The 23,541-nt window shown below is 39.8% G+C and overlaps 1 protein-coding gene and 1 long non-coding RNA gene across 3 annotated transcripts in view; one reads left to right on the top strand and one right to left on the bottom strand.

Moving 5' to 3' along the window:
- The window catches only part of cltca (clathrin, heavy chain a (Hc)), a 32,889-nt gene extending 14,320 nt beyond the window's left edge, over positions 1-18,569 (bottom strand). Inside the window, exons 1-8 of one of the 2 annotated variants that reach the window (XM_087177108.1) lie at positions 18,269-18,569; positions 8,974-9,181; positions 5,069-5,337; positions 4,712-4,873; positions 4,493-4,606; positions 3,901-4,074; positions 629-826; positions 289-489 (exon numbers count right to left, since the gene is read on the bottom strand). In XM_087177108.1, coding sequence (XP_087033234.1) covers positions 289-489; positions 629-826; positions 3,901-4,074; positions 4,493-4,606; positions 4,712-4,873; positions 5,069-5,337; positions 8,974-9,181; positions 18,269-18,310 — 1,368 coding nt within the window. In that variant the 5' untranslated portion in view covers positions 18,311-18,569. The remainder of the gene's footprint in view (positions 1-288; positions 490-628; positions 827-3,900; positions 4,075-4,492; positions 4,607-4,711; positions 4,874-5,068; positions 5,338-8,973; positions 9,182-18,268) is intronic. The other variant, XM_023418321.2, reaches the window with a different exon arrangement.
- A 2,072-nt stretch (positions 18,570-20,641) lies between these two features.
- On the top strand, positions 20,642-21,811 carry LOC147818451 (uncharacterized). The gene is made up of 2 exons (XR_015437957.1): positions 20,642-20,877; positions 21,374-21,811. It is a non-coding gene; the product is annotated as an uncharacterized LOC147818451 (long non-coding RNA).
- Positions 21,812-23,541: the final 1,730 nt, after the last annotated feature.

Here is a 23,541-nt window from a genome sequence, read left to right as displayed (position 1 = left end):
ATATGGTAAACGTATGTACTACAAAAACATAATATATATCACAATATACAAAAAATATTACATGTTAAATATAAAATCAGTGAAAAATCAAAGATATGACATCACAGCCCCAATCCACTATGCAGCTTTGCGCCACCCAAGTGTACGGTTTCTAAGGGAAAGTTCACAAACTCCTTACATAACGATGATCTCACATGATCCAAGATAATAGGAAGTCATGTAAACAAACGGGCAGCTCAGGAAGAACCTCTTCCTGTGAGTGGAGGCTGAGATAGAGATCTGCAATACCTTGTCTTCCTTCAGCCACTTCTCCAGAAGCTGCTTTCGTCCCTGTTGGAGGACGGGCCTGCAAAGCTCCAGGGACTCAAACTTGTTGAGTTGGCCTTGGTCCAACAGAATACCAAAATACTGCAGCAAGGGGGAGGTCTGGCCTGGCTGAGTCGGGACGCTCTGAAAGCGACGGATGGTGTCTGGGGTACGTAGGATACCCTGAGAGGGGAAAGGTCAACTGAAGGTGAGAACAGATCTAAATGACTGATAAAATACAAAAGCTAGAAAGGCATGTGGATCTTATATCACATTTTTATTCAGACTATGTGTGAGACCTGTTGATTAACCCCATGAGTACCTTTGGTGCATTGGCAGCCACTTTTGCGGCCTCTGAGTAGTTGCCAGCGGCAAACAGGTTGTTGAACTTGCGTGCGAAGAGCTCTTCAGCACCGGCGAGGTTGTTGCGGACAGCCAAGCGGAGAGCGAGATCTGGATTCTGCAGTACGTTGGTGATATAGGGGATGATGTTTTCCTCTTCCACGCACACGGACAGCACCTGTGTTACAGGGAAATACAGAGACCAATTCAGTACAGAGCACTAGAGACCCGATAAGGTTAACACAGGATAATCATGCTGCCAGATTTTGCATAAATCTGATGAAAAATGCCACATTTACTTGTACTGTATTTGCTTGTAGTCAGTTCAGTTTTATCTACTACAACTTCTGGTTTTAAGTCTGTCTATTAGGTGGAGTTACAACAACATATTGCTTCCAAGTCAATCTGTCAGACTCCAGAAAGGAATATCATATCACCATACCAGCCGTGTTATTTTTGTAAACCATCTGCCCTCATGTTCTTCTATCATATACGCTGGTCTAATGCTATGCCCCTCTATCCCCTCCCCCACAACCTTTAGCAAGGCCAACCAGAGAGGCCACTCTGGATTGGAAATAATGAATGATCTATTTTATCTTAATTCATCTTAGATACATCTAGACGATGCTGACATTAATCAACACATTCCTTATTCACATCCTGAGCCAGAAATTAGAGTGAGCAAGCTCAGCGGAATTTAACTGCAGGCAACGGCATTAAACTCCATTAAACTCTGTCTGGCCTTGGGTTGTGGCTGCTGAATGCAAATGTATTATTAGCGGGTCAGTGTAACGCATGGCTTTTGTGAGCGATCTGGCAACAGAGAGAGAGAGAGAGAGAGAGAGAGAGAGAGAGAGAGAGAGAGAAGAGAATGAGTTGAATGAAAGAGCAGGATGGAGGAGAGGGGAGGGGTCGAAGGAGAAAGACTGGCAGTGTTGGCCCCTCTACAAACAAGCCCAGCAGGTCAGTACCCCAGCTTTTAACAAGGGTGAATAGACCTCATTCTTCCTGCCACTAAAGCAGGGTCACTTACTTACTATGATGTGGGTGGACTAATTGGAGGTAGTTGTAATAGAAAATGGACAGAAAAGAAGGAGTAAAAATAGGTCCCTATGGAGATTCTGTGTTCTACTTAGTACGTAGGTGTGGTGGTGGATACAGGGAGGAGGATGCAGTGTAAAAAAGAGATGAAAAGCCTGATATTAAATTCAGGGATGATTATTAACAGAAATATGTGAATGAAAACAAGCAAGGACTTGATACTGACACAAGCCTTGCCTAACATTTTCTGCCTAAATGCTGATTTAGAAAATCCCCTAATCAGTCAGGTCAATCTTTTAATGTCAAAATACAGGGCTGTAAATACATTTAGTGAAACCTTTCAATTTCTTATAGTATTTAAAATTTAAATATGGCATTTAATTAAATATATTGATTGGAACCTGATGGAAAAAACAGTTAAACCTGACAGCACAGCTGTTCTTAACAAGAGAGCACCAAGCTTCAAATGACACATGAGCTGCAGTATCAAGTCACACACACACACACACACACACACACACACACACACACACACACACACACACACACACACACACACGGCAGACATCACAGGTCTCTGTCATGCCGATTACGTGGAAGATAAGGTGGAGATTTGACTGGACGGGAGCACCAGCATTAAGAGGATTGAGGGCACCAGGCTGTACCTCCCACTTCACATCATGTGCTAATGGTGGTGGGCCCTTTTTCTTCTCTGGCTCTGTTGCTTTCTCTCACTCCTTTCCCTCCTTTGTCCTGCTTTGGTTTAAGTGCAGCAGTTCATCTGCAGCAATCATCATTACGTGTCAATGTGAGGCCAGGTCTAACACGTACACACTGCCCAGTCTGAGTCATAGTATCAGAGATCCTGATGCACAAGACTCAAACACACAAAATGGTACTGCTTAGTCCACAGCTCCCAATGAAAAAAGACTTCATAACAACTACAGGGATCAATTCAGGAGAAATAGAATAGATACAAATAGATACCAGACACTAACTTGTCAGAAGAAATCTAATAGTGTTTAGGGTAAAAAAAACATTTTCATGTCAGTCCATGATTTCAACATCTTAACACTTTACCGCAGAGTAGGGCTGTGACTGCATTGATTTTTCCTCACTACAGTGACAGGACAGCACACCCCTGTGGTTAACCACCATTTAGTTCTGTAAACACATTTGTAACCAACTCCACTTGATGCCCATGCAATTGAGTGAGAGTTATTTATTCATTTTCAGAAAGTTCATTCTCAAATTGTTTGCCTTTCATTAACTTTGACCTGAGTAACATAATAACACATATCTTGACAACTTGGTGCTACATAGTCAACGCCTTCTGATGCGCTCTTTACTGCTCTGCCTGTCCGATCAAACCAGGAACAAAAATATGAGAAAACATTAGACAAAATCCACTTCTGACTTTCCAGTCATCTGGTTAGCTTTTCTTTATGTGAGCCCCTTGCTCTGCTTGGTGACCAGCAGTGGATTAAAAGAATTATGGTAAAAGTATCATGGTGACGTATTTCTTGTTATCACATTACCAATATTGTTGGTAACTGACCTATTCAACTGTAGGTACTGAGAGGCCTAGACAGTGGCCTATTATCTCTCAGACCAATGCCTCTGTGTATGTGTTTGTGTGCATGTGACGTGTGTACACACAAATACACATATGCAATTCACTGCCACGGCGCACAGCAAGATCCGTCATCGCTTCAGATCAGCTTTCCTCTCTTCACTTAATAATTCATGTGGTGTGTGGCCAGGCTGGAACATTATTCATCAGCTGGCTGGATCCAGTTCTCCTCTCTGGTTCAGCTTTACAAAAGCAGTAAGACACAACCCTCTCCCCTCTCTGTGTGAAACGCTACACTTTGGATTATTTATAATGCCTCCTGGCAAAGTCTGGGCTTGCCTAATGATGACAGACAAACATGGAGACGCTGTTATTACCCCATGCAACTGCTGATGTTTGATGTTGCGCTTGTTTACATTCAATAACATGTGTCAGATTTGCTAGACATGTGATTGATGATGACATAAGGGGTAATCAATTAAGACGTGGTTCTGCTGTGGCTGTGTGATAGAGGTAAGGATGTATATTTGGTTTCATTAGTAAAATTATACTTTGACATTAAGAAGACTGAGCAGCCATGATACAGATCAATGTCATTTCCCTGAGCACACACGGTGAGCACTGGTTGACATTTTTACCTGTCCCTTCCTGTTGACTCCGATGATGCCAGAGGTGGCCTCATGTGGAGCGGTGACGAAGATGGTCTCTCCGCTGATGCGGTTCATGTAGATGCAGGTGCCTGTCTCCAGATCATACAAGTGGATGTAGCCGTATTTGGTAATAAGGAAAACCACATCTTGCTTGGAGCTTATCTGCCAAGGATGAAAAAAAAATACAATTTGTGCCTGTTAATCTAATTATATTAAAAACATAAAAAATATGTTGCTTTAAAACTGTAAATAAGGCTTTTTTTCTCAGATCACTTTTAAACAGCCTGAAAGCGTCTTCAACAACACAATAGGACAAATGTAAAACAGAAGATGAATAACAGACAGGTAATTAGTTTTATCCTTAGGAGCTACAGGTCAAAGTCGATGAACACAATGCTTTCCCTAAAGCCATTGATTCAGTGTGAAGCCAGGGAATACATTTACTTTCCCAAGTAAAGATGCTGTGCAGATGCCACAGTTAATGTGTATCATTTACATGTTTCTATGAATGGCAGTTTATGATCTATCAGGCTACAGATTTAGCTTTGTCTGAGCCAGGTGTTTAATTACATAAACATACCTGCATAGCCACAGGGAAGTCATTCTGGGCTTCTGGAGGGAAGAACACATCCACTGCTTTCTTTGGAAATGGCTGGTTGCCAGTTGGTGGGGTCCCGACTTCGATGATGTGCAACTATGCCAAGAGAGAAAATTGAAGTTAAAAAGTGACTCAGGGAGGTTTTCATATGGTAATGCTAATTACACTCGTTTCCCCTGTCATATCATTAACATCCGTTACCTTTCCTCCAGCTTGGCCTCTGACAGCGAAGCAGAACAAAGTAGACTCCTCTGTATTTCCCTCCATCTTGAACTGGGCAAAGCTGGCAGCGTGGCCTTCGATGGGCTGAGACACTTTTCTGTCGACAGAGTAGAGCTGCATGGCTCCCACCACCCGATTTTGCTGAAAAAGGCAAAGTACACATAAAATTTAAAAAACAAACTTAACCAGTTAACCAATGCTATTGGTAAAACTTCTTTTCTGTGGTTACTTATGAATGCAAACTGTTACCTACTGCTAATGCTGGTGATGACATGTTTCAGATGTTACAATTCCAAACCACTGAGCTCAATATGTTTGGTAGGAGCAGCAAATTACCTGGGCTGAGATACCGATGAGCAGGAGCCATTTCTGCTTGGCGTCAGTGCGGTAGTTGATGATCTGGCAGCCTGCCAGGCTGGAGTGCCGGTCAAAGACTTTCACAGGCTGTGAGTCACCCTCCATGCTCCAGTGGTAGACAGCATTGTCAGTCACAAGTGCAACTGTGTTAAGGGAGATCCACTTCCAGAAGGTAACATCGTCCGTCATGGTGTGTGCCTTCATCTTGCTCTTCATCTCAATGTTGAAGATCTGAAGGGTTTTGGCGGCTAGAGCGGGGGGAGAAATGGGACAGGAGCCGGGCCCCAGGAGTATGTTATAGTTTCTGACAGGATGTCTTCAAACACACACAAACAGATTTATAGGAAAAACGAGAACACCAAATTTTAATAGACAAGGGAGATTCAAATTTGAAATATTGGTAGTCATGGCACAGAGGTCATCAGGCAACGACACCATGACTGATAGATAGGGGATGCCATACATGCTGTAGTCGGAAATTGTGTCGTATGAAGTGTAGTGAGACAGGCATAGAAAAAGTGGATCAAATTTTGACCTCTGGGAGGCTTCACAAAGTGTCACTGTATAAATTATGTGTACTTCAAGCAAGTCAATTTTTCTATTCTAAAAGCTACATTATGAATTTGCAGGCCAATAAGAACACATAATTGAAGAGCTGCCTAATGCCAGCCAAATATTGAATCATAAGTAAATGGAGTGGAATGTTATTTTAAATGTGTATTAACTTAATGAACAATCCAGTGACCAAAACTGAGAGAAAGAGTGTAACAGGTGCACCTTGTGGTCTGTGAGAGTGAGAATGACTGAATACATGCATACCTCTTCTTCAGCACAAGTCATTATGAAGTAAAAATCAAAATATATACATTTAACTAAACTGATCACAGCTCCTTAAAGATGTTAAATAAATGCACTCAGTATGTGTCATGTATCGTTATATCCGACTACGTGGCCCACCCCATCAAATGAACAGCCTTCATAGAGAGAAACAAAGCAGACAGAAGGTAGAAGCAAGAAACAAACAACTCACAAAAAAGGCCAACACATCTGCATCTGAGCCAAATAGTCAAACACTTGAACATAGACGTAGACGCACAATTAAGGGGGAGGGGCACTTTTAGACAAGAGTCACAGAAAAGGTTTCCAATAATGATTATGGTTGATTATCTACAATTGAAGTTAAATATGTTTTGTGACGTCTGGATAACAGACCAGAGGCTAAATGTTCAAAAAAGGTTCACTCACCTGCATTTCTTTTGTTTTATTAGTTAGGGTTAATTTAGTGAGCTCAAGCTTTATTATGAAGCAGTGTGACTTCCTTGTTTGTTCATTATTGAATACTCATCAACAAAGTGAGAAAAAGCAAAGACCAATGCGTTAGCACAACTGTCAAGATCATTTTGCCATCACTGAGCCATGGAATCAGAGAACAATAAGCGGTGTGGCGAATGGACCACTTGCAGCAGCAGCCAAAATTTAAAAGAGCAAGCAAAGGGATTTTTAATTGAACAATGATCAGTTGTTGGAGGTGTGTGTGCGCATTGTGTCCATCCTTCAGACGTGGTTACATGAAAAGGTCAAGGCTTGATACTGTGTCACATGACAGGGTCGGCTGAGAATCATCATAATGGTAGACTGAGCAGGGAAGACAGTGGCAGTGGAAAGAGGGAGGAAGGGTCTACACTGACTTTACGCTGCATAACTAGTGAGGAAGAGACAGGTACTTTAGTTAGGACTTCAAACTGTGGTGATCTCTGTCTTCTTTTTTGCAGCATGAAGTCAATGACTTCAAAAAAAAAAAAAGTCTTTGTATTTTTCATTATTAACCAGTACAAACTGAAAGCGACGAACCTCATGTGTTTCCTGTGTAACATTTACCCTGGCAGCGTAGTGTGCAGTAATGCAGCTATTGTAATGCTCACTCCTGCTCAGGTCTGGATGTCACATGTTTGTCAGCAATGAGCTAGAACTCTATAAAAGTTCAGCACACAGTTTATAACTGCACATTGTACCACATCCTCAGTAGAGAGGACAGTCAGCAAAGAAAGGTTGTTAAAGGTTGACTACTTTTAATAAATATGTTTAACATGAGGAAAGGTAGTTTCACACAAACACACACTGTCAAAATTTATTTTACCATTAACACCCCGGCAACAACAGAACAAAAATTACATTCTACCTGTTACTACCTGCTAATTCCTCACTGCAAAACATTAAAACTAGCTGCTGTTTTCAAGACTAGTTAGTGGTTTCCACAGTCAATAAAGTCAAATTAGCTGGGATAAACCATGTGGTCACATCAATGCCCTAAGGCTCATTTTAAGCAATCAAAGCCATATAGTCACTTTAAAAGAAAACCTGAAGGACGGGGGGGGGGGGGGCTTAGACATCATAACAGTCAAACTGTGACCAGAGGGAGATATATTAGTCAAAAATCCGACACAACTTGTTTGACTCATAAAATGTTATTCTAATAGTTGGATAGGGGCAGGCTCAAGAGCTGAAGACAGACAGATGGATACACAACAGTGTTGGGCTCTTGGATCTGCTGAAAAGCAAGTGCTCCCTAACTCTTAATGGCGATCAAATCGAAACCTATTTTTCAAACTTTCACAACCTGACATTCAAGCTTTATGGGTAACTCAAAGTCTGTTCTCAACCCCGCTCACTCCTCGTCTGGGACTACTTGTGATAGAGGGATAACATCGGGAACATGTAAAATCAAATCAATGCTGCTATCAGATGCTATCAGACTTCCCACACACCTTACAAGTTAGCCTATTAATTATCTAGTAGTAGGAGCAAAAGCTAATGTTCAGTCTTTAGCACAGAGAACCGTAAGAAATTAAGTTTGTAAATTTAATTGATAAACATGAAAGACAGCTGGGAAACAAGTGAAACAACAGGTTTGGGTAATTACAACTCCACACAGATGAAAGAAGACATGGATTTCAAAATGGAAATTGAGAAGACATGTGAATTAAAATGAAATTATTTTCACCCATAGTATTACCACATGTAAAATGGGTTCTAAATCACTTGTACATATAATAAAGATGATGGATGCCAGCAAGCTATAAGGCTATGAAAGCTAAATCCTGTTTACGAAGAGATATTTTCAATGGCCTAGATGTGGAAAATGTTCCAAAGAATTATCCAGATATTGGTTAAAAATATGAAAAGACTTAAGACTAGGCCAATAACTTACAGGCTTTAAGAGTACTGTACCAAAACCTGAGTTTAAATAGTCCAGTAGCACAAAATGGTAGATGCAGTCATGTTATCTTTAATCAATGTAGTCTGTATGCTTACTTCATATTCTTTTTTCTAGATATTCTTTTACTGAATGGGATCATTTCGGAGGTGTACAATTTGTCAAATAAATACTGTCTTGAAAACAGGATTTTACTTCCACAGTTAAGTAGTTAAATTTCAACTCACCGTCTGCAAACAGATAAGAAAGCAGTAAAGTAAAAAAAAAGAACATAGAAAAGACAAAAACAAAAACAACAAAAAAGTCAAAGCAATCATGGATGCTGAACAAAAAGAATAAAAATATGCTATTTTGAATATTTACAGGACAAATGTTTGGAAAAAACATACAAATTGGCCAATAAAAACTACTTCATAGTGGAAAAACTAAAATAGCTGGATGTGTATGGACATAAACAGATGAAAATATTTTGAAATACTCTTAATTGTTAAATGGATAATGTTGCTTTATTAAACAAACATGTCAGAACTGAATGCTGCAGGCCCCTTACAGGGGTTTAGATAAAATATAACACTGAAGTAATATAATGTAGTCCTCTCTCTTTTTCTCAGGTAACACCTACACTGAATTAGAGAAATGTGGCTTCTGTAATGCCAATACTCTGCCATACCTTTAAGTGCAATGACCTTGCTGGCGGGATTCATTATGGCGCTGTCAGCCGAGATGGGCCTGCGGATAGGTGTATTGGGGTCGGCCATGTCAATGATCACCACCTGAGTCTGCTCGCCCACCTTCTCCCGGACACAGATGAACTTGTCCGACTCCATGGTGAGGGTGCTGAAGCCAATGTTGGCCGGATTGATCCCTAAGTTTTGGAGCTTTGGGAAAAGGAAAAAAACATGTTCAGTTGAACAGAAATGGCCTACAAAGAGTTGCAGTTAAATAAGACATGATCAGCAAAGATAATCTATGACAACAGTGAGATCTGATCGCATTCTTCTTGCCGCAACCCCCCCCCCTTCGGACTGTCATTTGGGAAGAAGGTAGTTTATTCCAGTGTTAACCAATAGTAGCTAGAGAAACTATGTGGCAAAATAAAGGGGGAAAAATAAACTTGCATGTCAGACAACAGTAAGTGACTTTCAAGTCTGAGGCTGGAGAGCTCTACATACTTTGTTAACATTGTGCATAGCAATGATGATTTTGACAGTTGAATTAATTAAAATGTCTGATGCTGACCAAACAACAATAGTTTCCAGTAAGAAGGCTTTGACTCTCTGCTCAGCTGCTTTGCACTACCACAGCCAGCCAATGAGGTCACCACGCCTGACACTGAGCAGCTCTTTGGACACATGGAGCTCATCACAACAGTTAGAGAAATGGGCTGGGTGGAGAGCTCATCCAACGCCAAGGTCTCAAAGCACTGGCCAAAGAGGAAACTACAACCATATTACACAACACTTTAGTCACACTGCAGTCTGACTACCAGCAACTAATGTGGTCTGACTTCTTGCAAATTAATGCATTTGGTCCAGATGTAGTTAGTCAAGACTACGTGAAGCCCCCTGCATGAGGATAATTTTGCTGTGACATCTGTCCTGACAATCATTTGTGCTTAATGCTGTGTGATCTTAAGCTAAATGAGATGAAACACTAATTTCAATCCTAAATCGAACACAATCAACCAGAAAATGTATAAAAGGTCAGCAGTGCTACCTCTGTTTCTCAGACTCGCTGGTGTTGCAGCCTAACACAGCACAACAATGTGATACAGGACATAAAGAGGTTTAATCCATGTGAAAAGCCTGAGACTGCAGGTGAACTGCTTTGCAGCACATAACACCAGGTAGCTGTGCAGCCCAGCTTACTGCCAACACTGGAAACAGGGCATCCTGCCTGCATCACACAAACTGACACAGAACTCCTACTGAAGGCAGCCACACTGGATGTCTATGCCAGAACAGCTCTGGGCAGGAGTGTCAAGACTGTTACGAGAACAAACCATGGATCATGGTTACAATTTGAATATCAAACTACAGCAAAACAATATCACTGGACATAGTACATGACAAAATACAATTACTACAGAAACCACTCCTGTGTCTTCCTGCCAATCGACTGAAAATGGCTTTGCTGTTGTGAAGTAAGCCTGAAGGAAATGAAACTACCAGAAACATTTCCCATAGGCCACGTATTGGTGTTGCAATTTCCTCTACTTTTGCAATCTATCAGTAATACAGCACAGATGGACAGATGTTGTATAATTACCTACAGCTATTTGGATCATCACCTTGAGACAACTGCTGTGCAGATAAATCTTTTGTGGTCACATTATTTGTCTTTGTTTTGACATAATTTCACAAAAATATTTATTTCTACACAGTGAGACATCAAACATTTCATTATTTTAAAAAAATCACAGACAAACAGAAGGAAATGTTAAACTTACATTCTAATGATCTGTGTTCTAACAGCTACTAGTAATGACAGTTTAACTTAACCAGCCATACATTTTTGCAGATTATTTATTTGTGTGCCCCCCCACCCCCCGCATTTTAAAATTTTCTAATGTCCAGAGTAGTTTTGTGAACACAAATTGGATCTCTGCCAGGGAGTCTCCTCAGCCGCAGCCACAACCGAGCCATGTTTGGTGGTGAGTCTTCATTTTGAGGCTCGCTAATGATAAACGCTGGCTCCACTGTCTGCAATTTGCCACAGTTGAGTCCTAATCAGCAAACACAAACCACAGTTCCAGGAACTGCTCAACGAAATGGGAACACCTTTTCTCAATGGTAGGACACACCCTCCCCACAGCGCTGCACCACCCACATTCTTTCACTAGCGAGTAACCTGGTCCCCTCTCAATGACACTGCAATAAATTACCTTAAAGAAAAAGTAGTTACTACCGGCTACGAGGAAAGAACTGAAAACTGATCTGAAACACTGACATTTTTACTGCGACAAAGGGTGACATCATACAGTAACATAGCTGCAGATTCCATGCCTCTTATCGTTGCCATTGTCCAGTGCGGAAGCCTTGTTTACTGAGGCAACATTTATTCAAGCACTAGACAAAGAGAAAGGGCCCGCAGAGATTTACTGTAGACCCTCAAAACATCTGCTTTCAGTAATAACTTGCAACAGTTCGCTTCATCAGAGTACTATAAAAGCTCCCATCTTTCTTCAAATGGACATATTGGATTTAAACCAAGAGCACTCTTCTTTTGTAACATTATCACAAGACCCCATGTGGTGCTTCTGCGCTCTAACATCGTGTGAATTAACTGTCTGACTTTCTTTAAATCAACTCTCTAATCTCTGGAAACCAGACAGGGGCATGTCTACAAATTAAGCAGGCAAGGAGGACTATCCCTCTGTTATTACACAATAGTTTTCTAGACAGATTTACGTGTCTAGAAAACTCTTCTCTACCATCTGTCATCTATTCTGGGATCAGCAGGAAGTCATTTCATTCACAATGAAAGGCATTCGTAACACAGGAAAGAGCAGCACAGCCTAATCACAGTGAATATGTTACCTCTCTCTCTTGAAATAAAGTACAACAAACACAGACAGATGTTGCACTGCTGGAAGACGGACCACACCACGGTCTGGTCTGTCAGACTGGTTTTCTATGGAAACCTTGTGGTTAAACACTGCTGTGGGCTAATGCTGCTGTGACATCAATGAGTAGGAATTTGGGTGAAAGCAGGTCAAACCAGTGGAGCTACAACCAATGTGGAAAACCATTTAGTCGTTTAGTCTGGCCTGCCCTGGCCTGAGGTTGCTGTGCCTAGTAGTTAGCACAAGCTAGGTGGGCAGATGCTAGCCCAAAGCCATTCAATTCATCAACAGCTAATTAACAAAGGGGTTTTGAGGGGAGAGCACAGGAGAGACAGGACAAATTTGAGGGAAGAGTGAGAGCATCACATATACTTTCGAACAATCAACAAACTAACTGCGTTCAGAAGTAAAGAAAGGAACTACTGATGAAAATATGAGACCCAAAGGTCTCTTATATTTTTAAAGGATAAAGAAAACATGTGGTTACTGATTAAAAGGAAAAAAAGCACAGTCAAGAGGATGAACAGAATCAATTTACAAGAGAGCCTGGGGGCTAATGTTTCCAACACACAGCTAATGAGAGCAATGGCAACAACAAAATGCCAGAAAGAGACACAGTAACTCACAATTACACTACGCATTACTATCATTAGTCCCTTGACAAATCATTAACTCCAACTCTCTGCTTCACTTCACTCTAATCTCTTTCAGACCTGCATCTTCAATGACATGACATTATAGTAGGGCATGTCCCAAAATAGTGTCTCTGCAAGGCAATATTTTAACACCAGAGACAGTGAGCAAAACTGTCATGTTCTGTTAGCCTCACCAAAACCTCCTAGGTTTATGCTAATCAATAAAGAGGAGAGATCGCTAGGTGTCCTGTAATTTTATCAAGACAGTGTGAGGAAATGAGTCTATCTATTGCTACCTTGTTGGACTTTTTATTGACAATTTACTGCAGTTATACCAATTAGTCAGGTTAATATGATGATCCACTACCGGTCGCAAGAACTTCTGATAAAGAATGTCCTGACTGGTCCTTTATTTTAAATCAAAGTCTATATCAAGAAATACAAATATTCCAAGAAAGATATAGAGTAATCAGTTGTAGTTACACAGTACAAATGGTGAATATGTCAGTAGAAACCATACACATTACATTCTTCAAATATGAACTATGTGTAATAAAATATGTAACAATCATTTATTTGAACATCTTTGTATTTTTCTTCAGCATGTGGACCCTTGAAAGCTCCCCTGCTACTGGTGTAATATATCAGGTATCTACTGATACAGGACTGAAAATCAATAACATTATTTTTATGCAACTCTTGCTCAATACAAATAACTGATATATCATGTAGCCCTAGTGAGGACTGTGCTGATCCAGCTCAGGAAATACTGTGCTCTCTAGTAAGGAAACTATGTCAAACAAGTTGATTTCCATTAAAAGCCATAAATTAGTGCTGATGGTTTCTACTGAATCTTGCAGATGTAATGAATTAGCCAGCAGATTTGAACTACTCTTAATGACCCAAAGGGAATCCCATTTGTTGACTTAACCTGTATGCTCTTCCTTCAAAGGAAAGCTGCATCTTGCTCAGCAAAAAAAAAGCTGTATGTGTGTCCAACACATGTAAAGTTCAAGGCAGGGCAGGGAAGGATGTGCTATGTAATGTGCTGAGGCTTGCAGCACTTCATTGCAGTGCTCCACAACAGGAAACCAGGGACCCATTGTCTACTAGGACTGAAACAACAGGCTTGCCCAGTGCTGCCTCCTCCACTACCATGTGACACTGGCAGGGGACATGTGACCAGCCCACGGGTGAGGAGCAAGAGGGCTGCCTTTACTGATAAACTGACGGGGGAAAAGAAGGAAGGAGGACTGCATGGATTTCTGAAGCCCATCCGTCTCCACTCCAGGCCAGTTCTGCTGAGGTGGTTTTGGGACTGCAGTTTCCTTTTTCTCCCAAATGCATGCTTTATCTTCCATTTAGACAGCGCTGCAGAATGTCAAGTGTTCAGGAAATCTGTGTCCTCACCAGCCTGTCACGAGATCTCAGCTGGTTAGTTACTAGCACAGTTCAAAGTGTAACATGCGCACCTTGTAAGGTGATATTTAAAGAGCATGGCACAATAAACTAATGCTCTTCCCACCATGCAAACAGTAGTGTCTAAGTGTATGAGCTACAAACAGATAAGATTTACTATCAAACATCACTGAAAATAAATCTGAATGAATCTGCCAGCCTAAGTTCCATATTTTAAGTGTATTCAGGAAACTCAATCCTTTCTTAGACCACAAACATCTAATTTAAACCAATCAGCAACATTTATATGAATCAACATGATTACCATCAACACACATTTTTTCTTTGCCGTATCTTTGCATTCTGGATAAATTTGCAAATTTTATGTCACATTTGAAAACCCCTGCCTCCAAAATGTAAACTAGATATTACACATTTAACAAAAATGTTCTTAGGGGTGTTTTGCAATTGCTTTAGTCGGGAGAGTTAGTTGGTGATGTTTTGTAAACACAAAGGATTACTGTGTACACTTACAAAACATCTATGTATGCACGGAAAGTAAAATAACAGTGTTATAACATGTAATTATAGAATCATATGTTAAATACCATGTTAAATTAACACAGTATTTGATAAGCTAAAGCTTTAGGTTTTCCCTCCACAAATCATCAACAGTGCCTATTTGGCAGTGGAAAGGAAACCTGGCTTGTCAAACCCTCTTACGAAACACATGTGCAAGGGAAGCATTTGTCAAGAATGGGCACAGTGTTGTTATTATATCAATAGAATCAATTTTTAAAGATTACAGACAGTCAACCCCTGAGAATATGTGAATGTCATTCATTCATTTAATGAATAGGTTTAGATATTTTCAGTTTGCCTGCTATTAAACTATGTGTACAGCTATCCCAAGATAAATACCGTAATCAACAAAATCCTAATGACACATATTCCTACTCCCAGTACACAAACATGACAAACTGTGTGTGTACTATTTTGTGTGAGAAAATATGTGAGGTGCTAAGATACATCACACAGCAATTAAAATTCTCTAACTGGGGTTTACACTACACTATATAAATGGATGATATATAAAAATGCAAGCTATGCAAGTTGACCGGATGACAGAGGACACACAACTGCAGAGCTTGAGGGAAAGGAAGGGAGAGAGAGAGCGAGAGAGATAGAGAGAGAGGACCAAGGTAAATGCTGGTTCTGTAAATTGTCTCTCTACAGTAGCTGCAGAAAAAAAAATCACAGTCCTGCAGAAAATGCCAACATCTTTAAGCTTTAGTTACAAAAAAAAAGTGAGATAAAACAAAATTATTAATTAGCATTAGTGTAGTTTTAACACAGTTGACCATGTTCACTGTTCAACCCTATGTGGTGACAAAACTTATAATTCCGATATGAAAACTTACAATTATATCTTGAAATTTACCATCCTGCCATAGATACTGCTCTGAGGTTATGCAAATGACACACAGAGATGCACTACTTCAGGGTGGATTTGCTATACTGATACTGTTTAACAATCATTTCTCAAGACAACTATATATGCTACGATTTTAAACTATATTCAAAACAGGAGTTCATTGAAATGATTTATGAGATTTATGAGATTCAGGGCAAATGAGAGACTGACTAGAGAGAAGTCACACTAAATAATCTGAATGCCCACTCTAAATGTCCCAAGATAACACAGAGGCCTACAAAATCTAAATTGTTAAATGACAAAGCTGTTATGCATTTATCACATTAGGCTATTTGTGTAAAGTTTTAAGACTTTAAATTCTATGACTAAGTTTAAAAATATAGTAGTTAGGAGGATGAAATGATGGCAAGGTGAAAATTTGGCTGGTTGAAAATATAAAGCTGTAGATGAACATGCTTTGCTGAGCCTGCATACTGTTATAACTATGTGGGAAATCTTGAATGCGCCATAGCAGAAACCGGGAGCTCATATCAGTTTGAATCACTCCAGGATCATGTGACTCTAGTGTACCAATAAACTGGCTTCCTTTCTGCTCCCTGGGTGCTCTTGTGAAGAGCCATGCCAGTATCTTATAGTACCTAACAAACTGAAAACCAACAATATTAATGCTCAGACTCCTCTGGACAAACCAATTAGAAATATGTCAACACAAAAAAGGAAACACACTTGGCATCATTGAGGTAAATGTGACAATTTGTATATTTTAGGTCATGTTGTCCATCGTCCATTCTGCATGATCAAGTGATATATGCTGTGAAACATGCATGAAACAGCATATGCAGGTCATGCATTAGTGATAGTTGCTGGAGATCCCTTGGGAGTTGATTAGTCACACAAAATGACCTTGTGACGTGCCAATGACACAAATCAGGGAAAGCACACTTCAGTTGCAGCTTGGCTGTTCATATCACTGAGAACTAGAGTGCAGTATGTAATTTGAAAAATATGCAACAAGCTATTGTATTATTATGCAAATGTGTGCATAAAAGTAAAACATATCAACAACTACGAATGACAAGAAGCTACTTGAAGTTCCATGTGAAATATTCTGGTTCCTTGAATTAAATCTTAACAGTTAAATACAAAAACTACCAGTATAATGATGTTGTGTCAGGGCACGATTGGGCAGACCTTTCCCTCTGCTGAAGATAAAATATTAATTCAATTGTAATGTTCAGTAAGCACTGTAATTCACCACTCCTGTATAGCTCTTTTTTTCACTCCTACTTCTGCAATCAAGAGGACTAATAATTTCATTGTACCTGTATGCACAAAAGATCTTTGCATAGCTTTGTGAAGTTCAGTGTCTATACAATGGCTGGTGATAGGCCTACATATTAAATCATCAACTTCTTTCACATAAACTAAGATGTTGTATCTTAGTTGAAAAAGAGTCAGCTTTGTACTGGAGGACAAAATCCACTTAATTTAAACAAAAACAGCACCATACTTGCTAATCTAACACCGTCTGTAAATAGGATAATAGTTTCTTTAAGACCAGGAGGCCTAGATTCAAACGTTCACCCTGCTGAGCTTTCACTGAGTTCAATGGTACTGACCTTGACCTCTGACCTCTTTTCAGTAATCAGTGTGTACAAAGTGCTCAAAAAACACAGAGCCTCTTAGAAATGAAAGAAAGAAGAGAAAAAAAACGACGGGAACAACTCAGATCTCAAGTAAGTTGTCTACATTTTAGGCCCATAGGAATCTGTCTCATTAGACTGTGAGGTATTTTGAGTTTAGGTCAGGCTAGAAAACAAATACAAAGACTAAATAAACAAATGATTTTCTTCAAGCTAAAAGGGTAGGCAGATCACATTTCTAATTTGAAGCTTGAATGAAACACCAAATTGATGATTTATTCATTACACCTTGAAAGTCAGCACTCCAGACTGAATACATAAGCATGTTCCACTTCCTAAACCTGATCAGCATGTAGTTTATTGGGGTTACAGTAAAGGTGTGGCCATTTAAAACCCAGAAGCAAGCACAATCCTGATAGTGCACAGGGCTGCACAATCACGGAAAACACCTGTTTGCCTGGTAGTACAAAAATATGTGATACCACTTTCCTTACTGCCATATCAAAGAAAGAGACAACAGAAAGAGAATTAAACAGAAGTCATTCTCAGTGAATGTTCTAGCCTCCGCCAACTTTGGCTAAAAGTCATTCAACATGGGTAGTCGGACAGCTATCTGACAAGCCAACACACCACATGACCATTTCTACAACCTACCAACGTGACAGCCTTCAGAGGTCGGCAAAATCACTTTCAAAGTAATCGGGCGATGCATATTTTAAGGCTTGTCTACGTCATACAAATAACAAGAAAAGTTAAAATATTTCAACTTTTTATTTACCCATCACGCCACTGTATAATGGGAAGTGCTGGATAGAATTAGATTCAATCATGTCAGAACAGTTATAAGATAATGACTAAATATAACATTTATGGTTGTTCTAAGCATTGACAATAACCATTTGTAGTAAAGCAGTATCTACTCCGAGAAAACGAACACTTCACTTCAGAGTGATTTTATGGTCGATAAACCTACCTTCTAACAATAGGTTAGGTTAACACAGCATTCCTGATTACAACTTGATAACACTATAAATACCTTCTGGTTTTGTATTGTAGACTTTCGTCATTTACATCATGAACGGGGGTGGCTAGTCAAAGTGTTAGCAAAAAGGCTAGATGCTAACTAAGATAAACGTCATCCACCCTGCCAAGCTAGTTAGCATAGCTCGCGAAAGCTAAGTTAGCTTGTTAGACTTTGAAAAGTCTCTGGAGCCACTTAGAATCTCGTATTAGTTGCGACTGAAAGACAAACTTTACATAACAATTTAACCATTCATTCATCCAAATACCTGCAGGTGCTCCTGAAAGCGAATAGGCAGGATCTGAGCCATGGCGGTTCCTCTCTCACTCTCCTCCGGTTTCTTCTAATGCTAACAAACTACGGTTTCCTCTCTCAGATCCTAGCCGGACAGCCAGGGAGCCTCTAGTCTAAAGTCCAAATTAATTAATTATAAGCCTTGTTTTAAACCTGCTGTCGGCGTGATGGTACTTTTTATTCGTCCCTTAAATGTTTACTTGCGGGCTTCCCCTAGCTAACCACTGGCTGCCACTACACCGACTCCCTGGACCTGCAATGGCGGTGGAGGTTGGTCAGCAGAGAAAACATCCCGGAAATGGAAGTGAACTCAATAAGGCGGATGGATACGGAGTCAATTTAAAAAAAAAAAAAACACATTATGCTGTGTATATGCTAGTATAATTACTGCTGCTTTAGTATATTTACAATGTTTAATATTCTCTTTGAAATACCAAGCAGCAACACCAGACGTCAACATTAAAGTACATGAGAACAAATGTAAAAGTGGAACTACTTCTTTCTATTCGCCCTTTGATTTTTGCCACATCATTCGTATTTGTATATTAACGTCATTCCTACGCGTTGTACACTTGTTCCTTTAAGCCAATCAGAAAGCTCGGACCAAAAGTCGGAAATTCAACTTTAATTTTGAACTCAACAAGCATCTGTTCAAAATTTATTGTGTGTACATTCGAGCTCACTGTTGCCTTTTTCTTATTACATGATCATCATCCTCGACTTATTTGCGTTTTACCACACGTTTCACTTATGCGGTCAAAATGTTAGAGACATACTTTTTCAATGTGGATACATTTGTGTATGCAGCATGTGTGTGTGTTAGCGTCCTGCTACGCATTTATATCAGCATTTATTGTTTTTCATGACACAAGTGGATGAGTTGACACGTTCTTCATACAGACATAGTTGTCCTGCACCAACTATTAAGCTACAGCATTCAAAGTTTGAAAGCACCACTAAATATAATGATGATATTTCTATGATATTCTGGCACTGTTTTTTTCCTTTTTCAAATGTAATAATAAGCATCAGTTAATATTCTCAAGACAATCTGAGAAATTAAAATTACATGGGACAAATTGATCTTCATCAGAGTCTTTTTGCAAGATGTGTGTGTTATGGTCAGCATCATGCAATATCTTTTGGGTGGAGTGTGCACCCCAGTGATCGTTTCCCTTTTTTACATCCACAATTTCTGTTGGCAGAGGATGTAAACTTATTGCTCAATGTAAAACTGAAGGCTAGGAACGCGATCTCTCGAATGAACTGACCTTTTAGCAGAGATCTCATTCTGCTGAGCCAGCAATTATGGCTTCTGAAGAAAAGTGCGGTCAGAAGAAAAGTAGTACACGGCATATGTCGATCACACATCATATTGCCTGACGAATGCAGTGAGATCGTCAAATTTCTCATTGGTGAACACAATAGTATAGAGATACTGTACAAAATAAACCCCAATTTAATAAAGACTGATGGTCATCTGAGACGATTATTGTTGTTCATTTCTATAATAGATGGGGAGATATGAGAGAGTACAACTTCAAACCAGAATACTACAAGTTTTCATTGTTTTAATATCTAATCAATAATAACAGCAAAATGAAGACAGTATTGCAAAAAACAAAATCAAATGGATGCCATGCCAACCAAATGAAAGGCTCAGATCATTTACAGTAACATTTACATTTACATATAGATACATTAGATCTTGTACAGTAACATAAGAAAGAAAGAAAGAAAGAAAGAACGAAAGAAAGAAAGAAAGAAAGAAAGAAAGAAAGAAAGAAAGATAAATATCTCATAATAACATGTTAAGGGGAAGTGCTGGGGGTAGGGTGTATAATTTACTCAAATGGTCGAAAAAGGAGTTATGCATCACAAACATGCTTTGACCAAGTTTTATTAATGTTAAATAATTGTAAAATGTTAAATATTTAATTCAAAAGATGTTTTAACACAAGTGGTTAAGAGTAACCAATGATGAATCCACAACTAAATCAGTAGTTTTGCACTCCAGAGCATCATGAATTTGAATGAATTTTGAACTTGAATGAATCTCTGTTTGGGATGACAGAAGATAGGATTTAGAGTTTTATTTCCCTGCTGGGACCCAGTTTAATAAAATAACATACCTATTTGTCGTGTGGACATGACCAAACCAACTGTGCAATTTGTTTACTGATCTATATTTTCAGAGGCAGAGGGTGTAGTGGTCCTGAATGGACTATTCACGCTGCTGTTGCCATGGATTCACAGGCCGAGGAAACACAAGACACAGACACTCACAGAGAAGCCATGTGTGTCATGATAAAAGAGTGGCCTTCGGCCTCTCTGCAAGGATGCCACATAGGCCCGCTGAAGCTGAATTTAGCTTCAGGCTTCATGCAAAACGGAGGACAGCGGTGGTAGCTCTGCAGCCTTTGCCCTTGTCTTTCCTTATCGACTCTCCAACATGATGTCCCTATCTCTCTTTACTGTAGGTCATCCCCTGCAGCTCAGTGAAGAGTCAAGTGAGGCCAACAGAAGAGCAGCCGTGCTTGGACTAGAGATATGTGTAGCAAATGGGATGAAGCTTACAAAAAGGTAACTGTCTACTTTACAGATTTTTGACCGCGAATACACTCTAGTGCTTTGGCAAGGATTTAGGCACAGATGGGAGCTCTGTGTCTTCCTGTGGCTGGGAGGATCCCATCAGGGATGACTGAGAGGGGCTGACTCTTGGATCCGGAACCAGGATTGAAAAGTCCAATAGAGGCCCCATTGCCTCTTCTGCTCTCTCCCTCTCTCCTCTTTCCCTCTCTATCACTCCCACTGCTCCACTTTAAGAAAGCAGAAGTTAGGAGAGTGTCATCACACAAACCTACTGGATACACATACCCTTCCGTTAGTTCTCTGTAATTTAGCAGATTCAAGTTCATTCAGCTCACTCATTCACTGTCACATGAGCGTGAGGACAGTAAAACTCTATTATGTATGTCTGCAAAGTTAAACTGTTACTGACGTTAAATGAGATGCATGATGTAAAGTCATACTGTATCAAATCATCCTGAGTCACCATATTTTCATTTCATTTTCACAGATACTCTTCAGCGGCATGCAGCATACTGTAGCCTAACCTTTGAACACCAGCTGAGGTGAAGTTACTAATTGACTGTGTGTGGGCCTTTGCTCCCTTAAAGCAGGAGGAAGATTAGTTAGTCACTGGTCACACATACCAGTCTAACGACTCAAATAACTTCAACCCAACAAAGTCAAACAATCTTAAATCTAAAATGCTTATGGTTATGAATTGCTCCAATTTTGGGCCTGTTATTGGTATTGGTACTTTTTTGGTTAAATGTATGAATCTGCTAGCTTGGTCCCAGGATTCAAAAGATTAGGGAGGTCAAACCTGTTTCACACCTCTTCAAACCTGTAAATAAATACATCGAGAGCTTGTCATAAATACTAGAATATGATCAAATTGTAACGGTTTTAATTGGAATGAATGTTATTTCAATAAAAATGGTAAAACTGTTTTCAGCGCAGACATTATTCATATGGATTTTGTTGCCATCTAGTGGACAGAGGCTTCGACACTGCTGACTCCCCCTTGATACAGTTGAAATGTGTTGCATCTGTTCTCATGTTCAAATGAGTGTCACAATTATAGTTTAAAAGAAAGGTTCATAGGTTGTTGTTTTTTTGTTTGTCCTAATGCAATGATCATAAACTCATGTGAAAGAGTTATTGTGATCCTTCCTCCTCTCCCATAATGGACGGGCAGTGCTCCCTTCCTAATTCAATTCCAACGCAAAAGATGAGGAAATCACTGCCCATGTGCGGAAATTAAGAATGCAATCCCTTTTCCCTCTTCACTGCCAGTATGCACATAGGGAAAGTTTCAGTATGCATGTGAGTATTGTTTGAAAACAGACTTAAAAGTGGGAACCTATACTTACTTAACTAGCTTAATGTAAGTGAAGTTTATTCACACTCCTCATAGTGCCATAGTTTTGATTGGAGACTATCCTGAACATGCTGCAGTGCCACATGCTCAGCCTCTGATATAACCTTATTGTAGAAGGTGTAATCTGTCTACCAGCAAACTTCTCTAGTTCCATGTCTTTGTGACCAAATCCATGTGTACAGTACTTCCCTTAACCAAAGCACTTCTGTCGCCTAAACATACACACACATGAACACACAGTCACACATTGTGCTGGTTGGATAACTGGGGTGGGTGGAAACCAATCAAATAAACCGTAAAGGGTGCTTTTATTAGTAATAAAAACATAAAACATAAAATCTTCTTGTTTAAACAGACATACATTTATTCTTGCCTCATTCTCGCCGCCTAAGTTCATAGGGGGATAATATAATTCATATTTGGTAAGAAATTATTAATAAGTAACAACTCAAATCTGGAACATATTTGCGTGTTAAGAAAAGGTGTTCACCAGGAATGTCATAGTGTCATAGTGCATAATGAATACACATAATGTCCTGTTTGTGGGTTATTAGTTTGTCTTGTTTTAGGGTCTGAGCAGACAGAAAAGTACATTGGAGTTGAACGTCTTGACTCTGGACTTTCTGAAATCTGGAGCTCATTTGAACACTGAAGATGCTGGAAGTCATCACTTTTAAAGAGGAATCACAATCAACATGAATCCAGATAATAACCTGCCATCCCCAGTGTATTGCCCAAGTGTCTATGACAAATCATCCTGCCTAAGTTTTGATTAATTCCTGCTGTCCTCTGCTCGTCATGTGCACCAGCACCTTTCCATCTGCTGCCACAGCAGCTGAACTGTAAATCACTGCTCTGGAGTTTTCTGTTGGAACGAAGGTCTGTTTGTGCAACTTGTCACCCAGCTTTGGCCTTGACACTAACAATCACTTTTGGATGTGATTCTCATGGGAACAGGCACAGATACTGTCTCTATTTTTAACTGTGTTCTGCTGTTGTTCGTTTTCTCCTTAATAGTCTTTGTCTGCATCTATTCAGTTTTAAGTGCACTATCAGTACCATTGAAAATGAAGCCATGTCCTGATACACACACATGTACAGATAGCCGTAACTTTTCAGAATATCAAGGTGAACGTCATTATTGTGACAAACAGTAGGGAAGGAGATTTTGTTATGTCTTTTTCAGATGGTTCGATGCAGCGCAGACGTTACACAGAGATATGTGTGCTCAAAATTTCACACACAGATTAAACATTAATCTTGGTATCCCCCTCATGGGGAGGAGTCTGTCTGTGGTC

Source organism: Seriola lalandi, unplaced genomic scaffold, assembly GCF_002814215.2.
Source record: "Seriola lalandi dorsalis isolate HSWRI2012SDOR001 ecotype SW California unplaced genomic scaffold, Sedor1 jcf7180002054581, whole genome shotgun sequence".
NCBI classification, from domain to species: Eukaryota; Metazoa; Chordata; class Actinopteri; order Carangiformes; family Carangidae; genus Seriola; species Seriola lalandi.
This window is presented reverse-complemented; position numbering and strand designations above follow the sequence as displayed.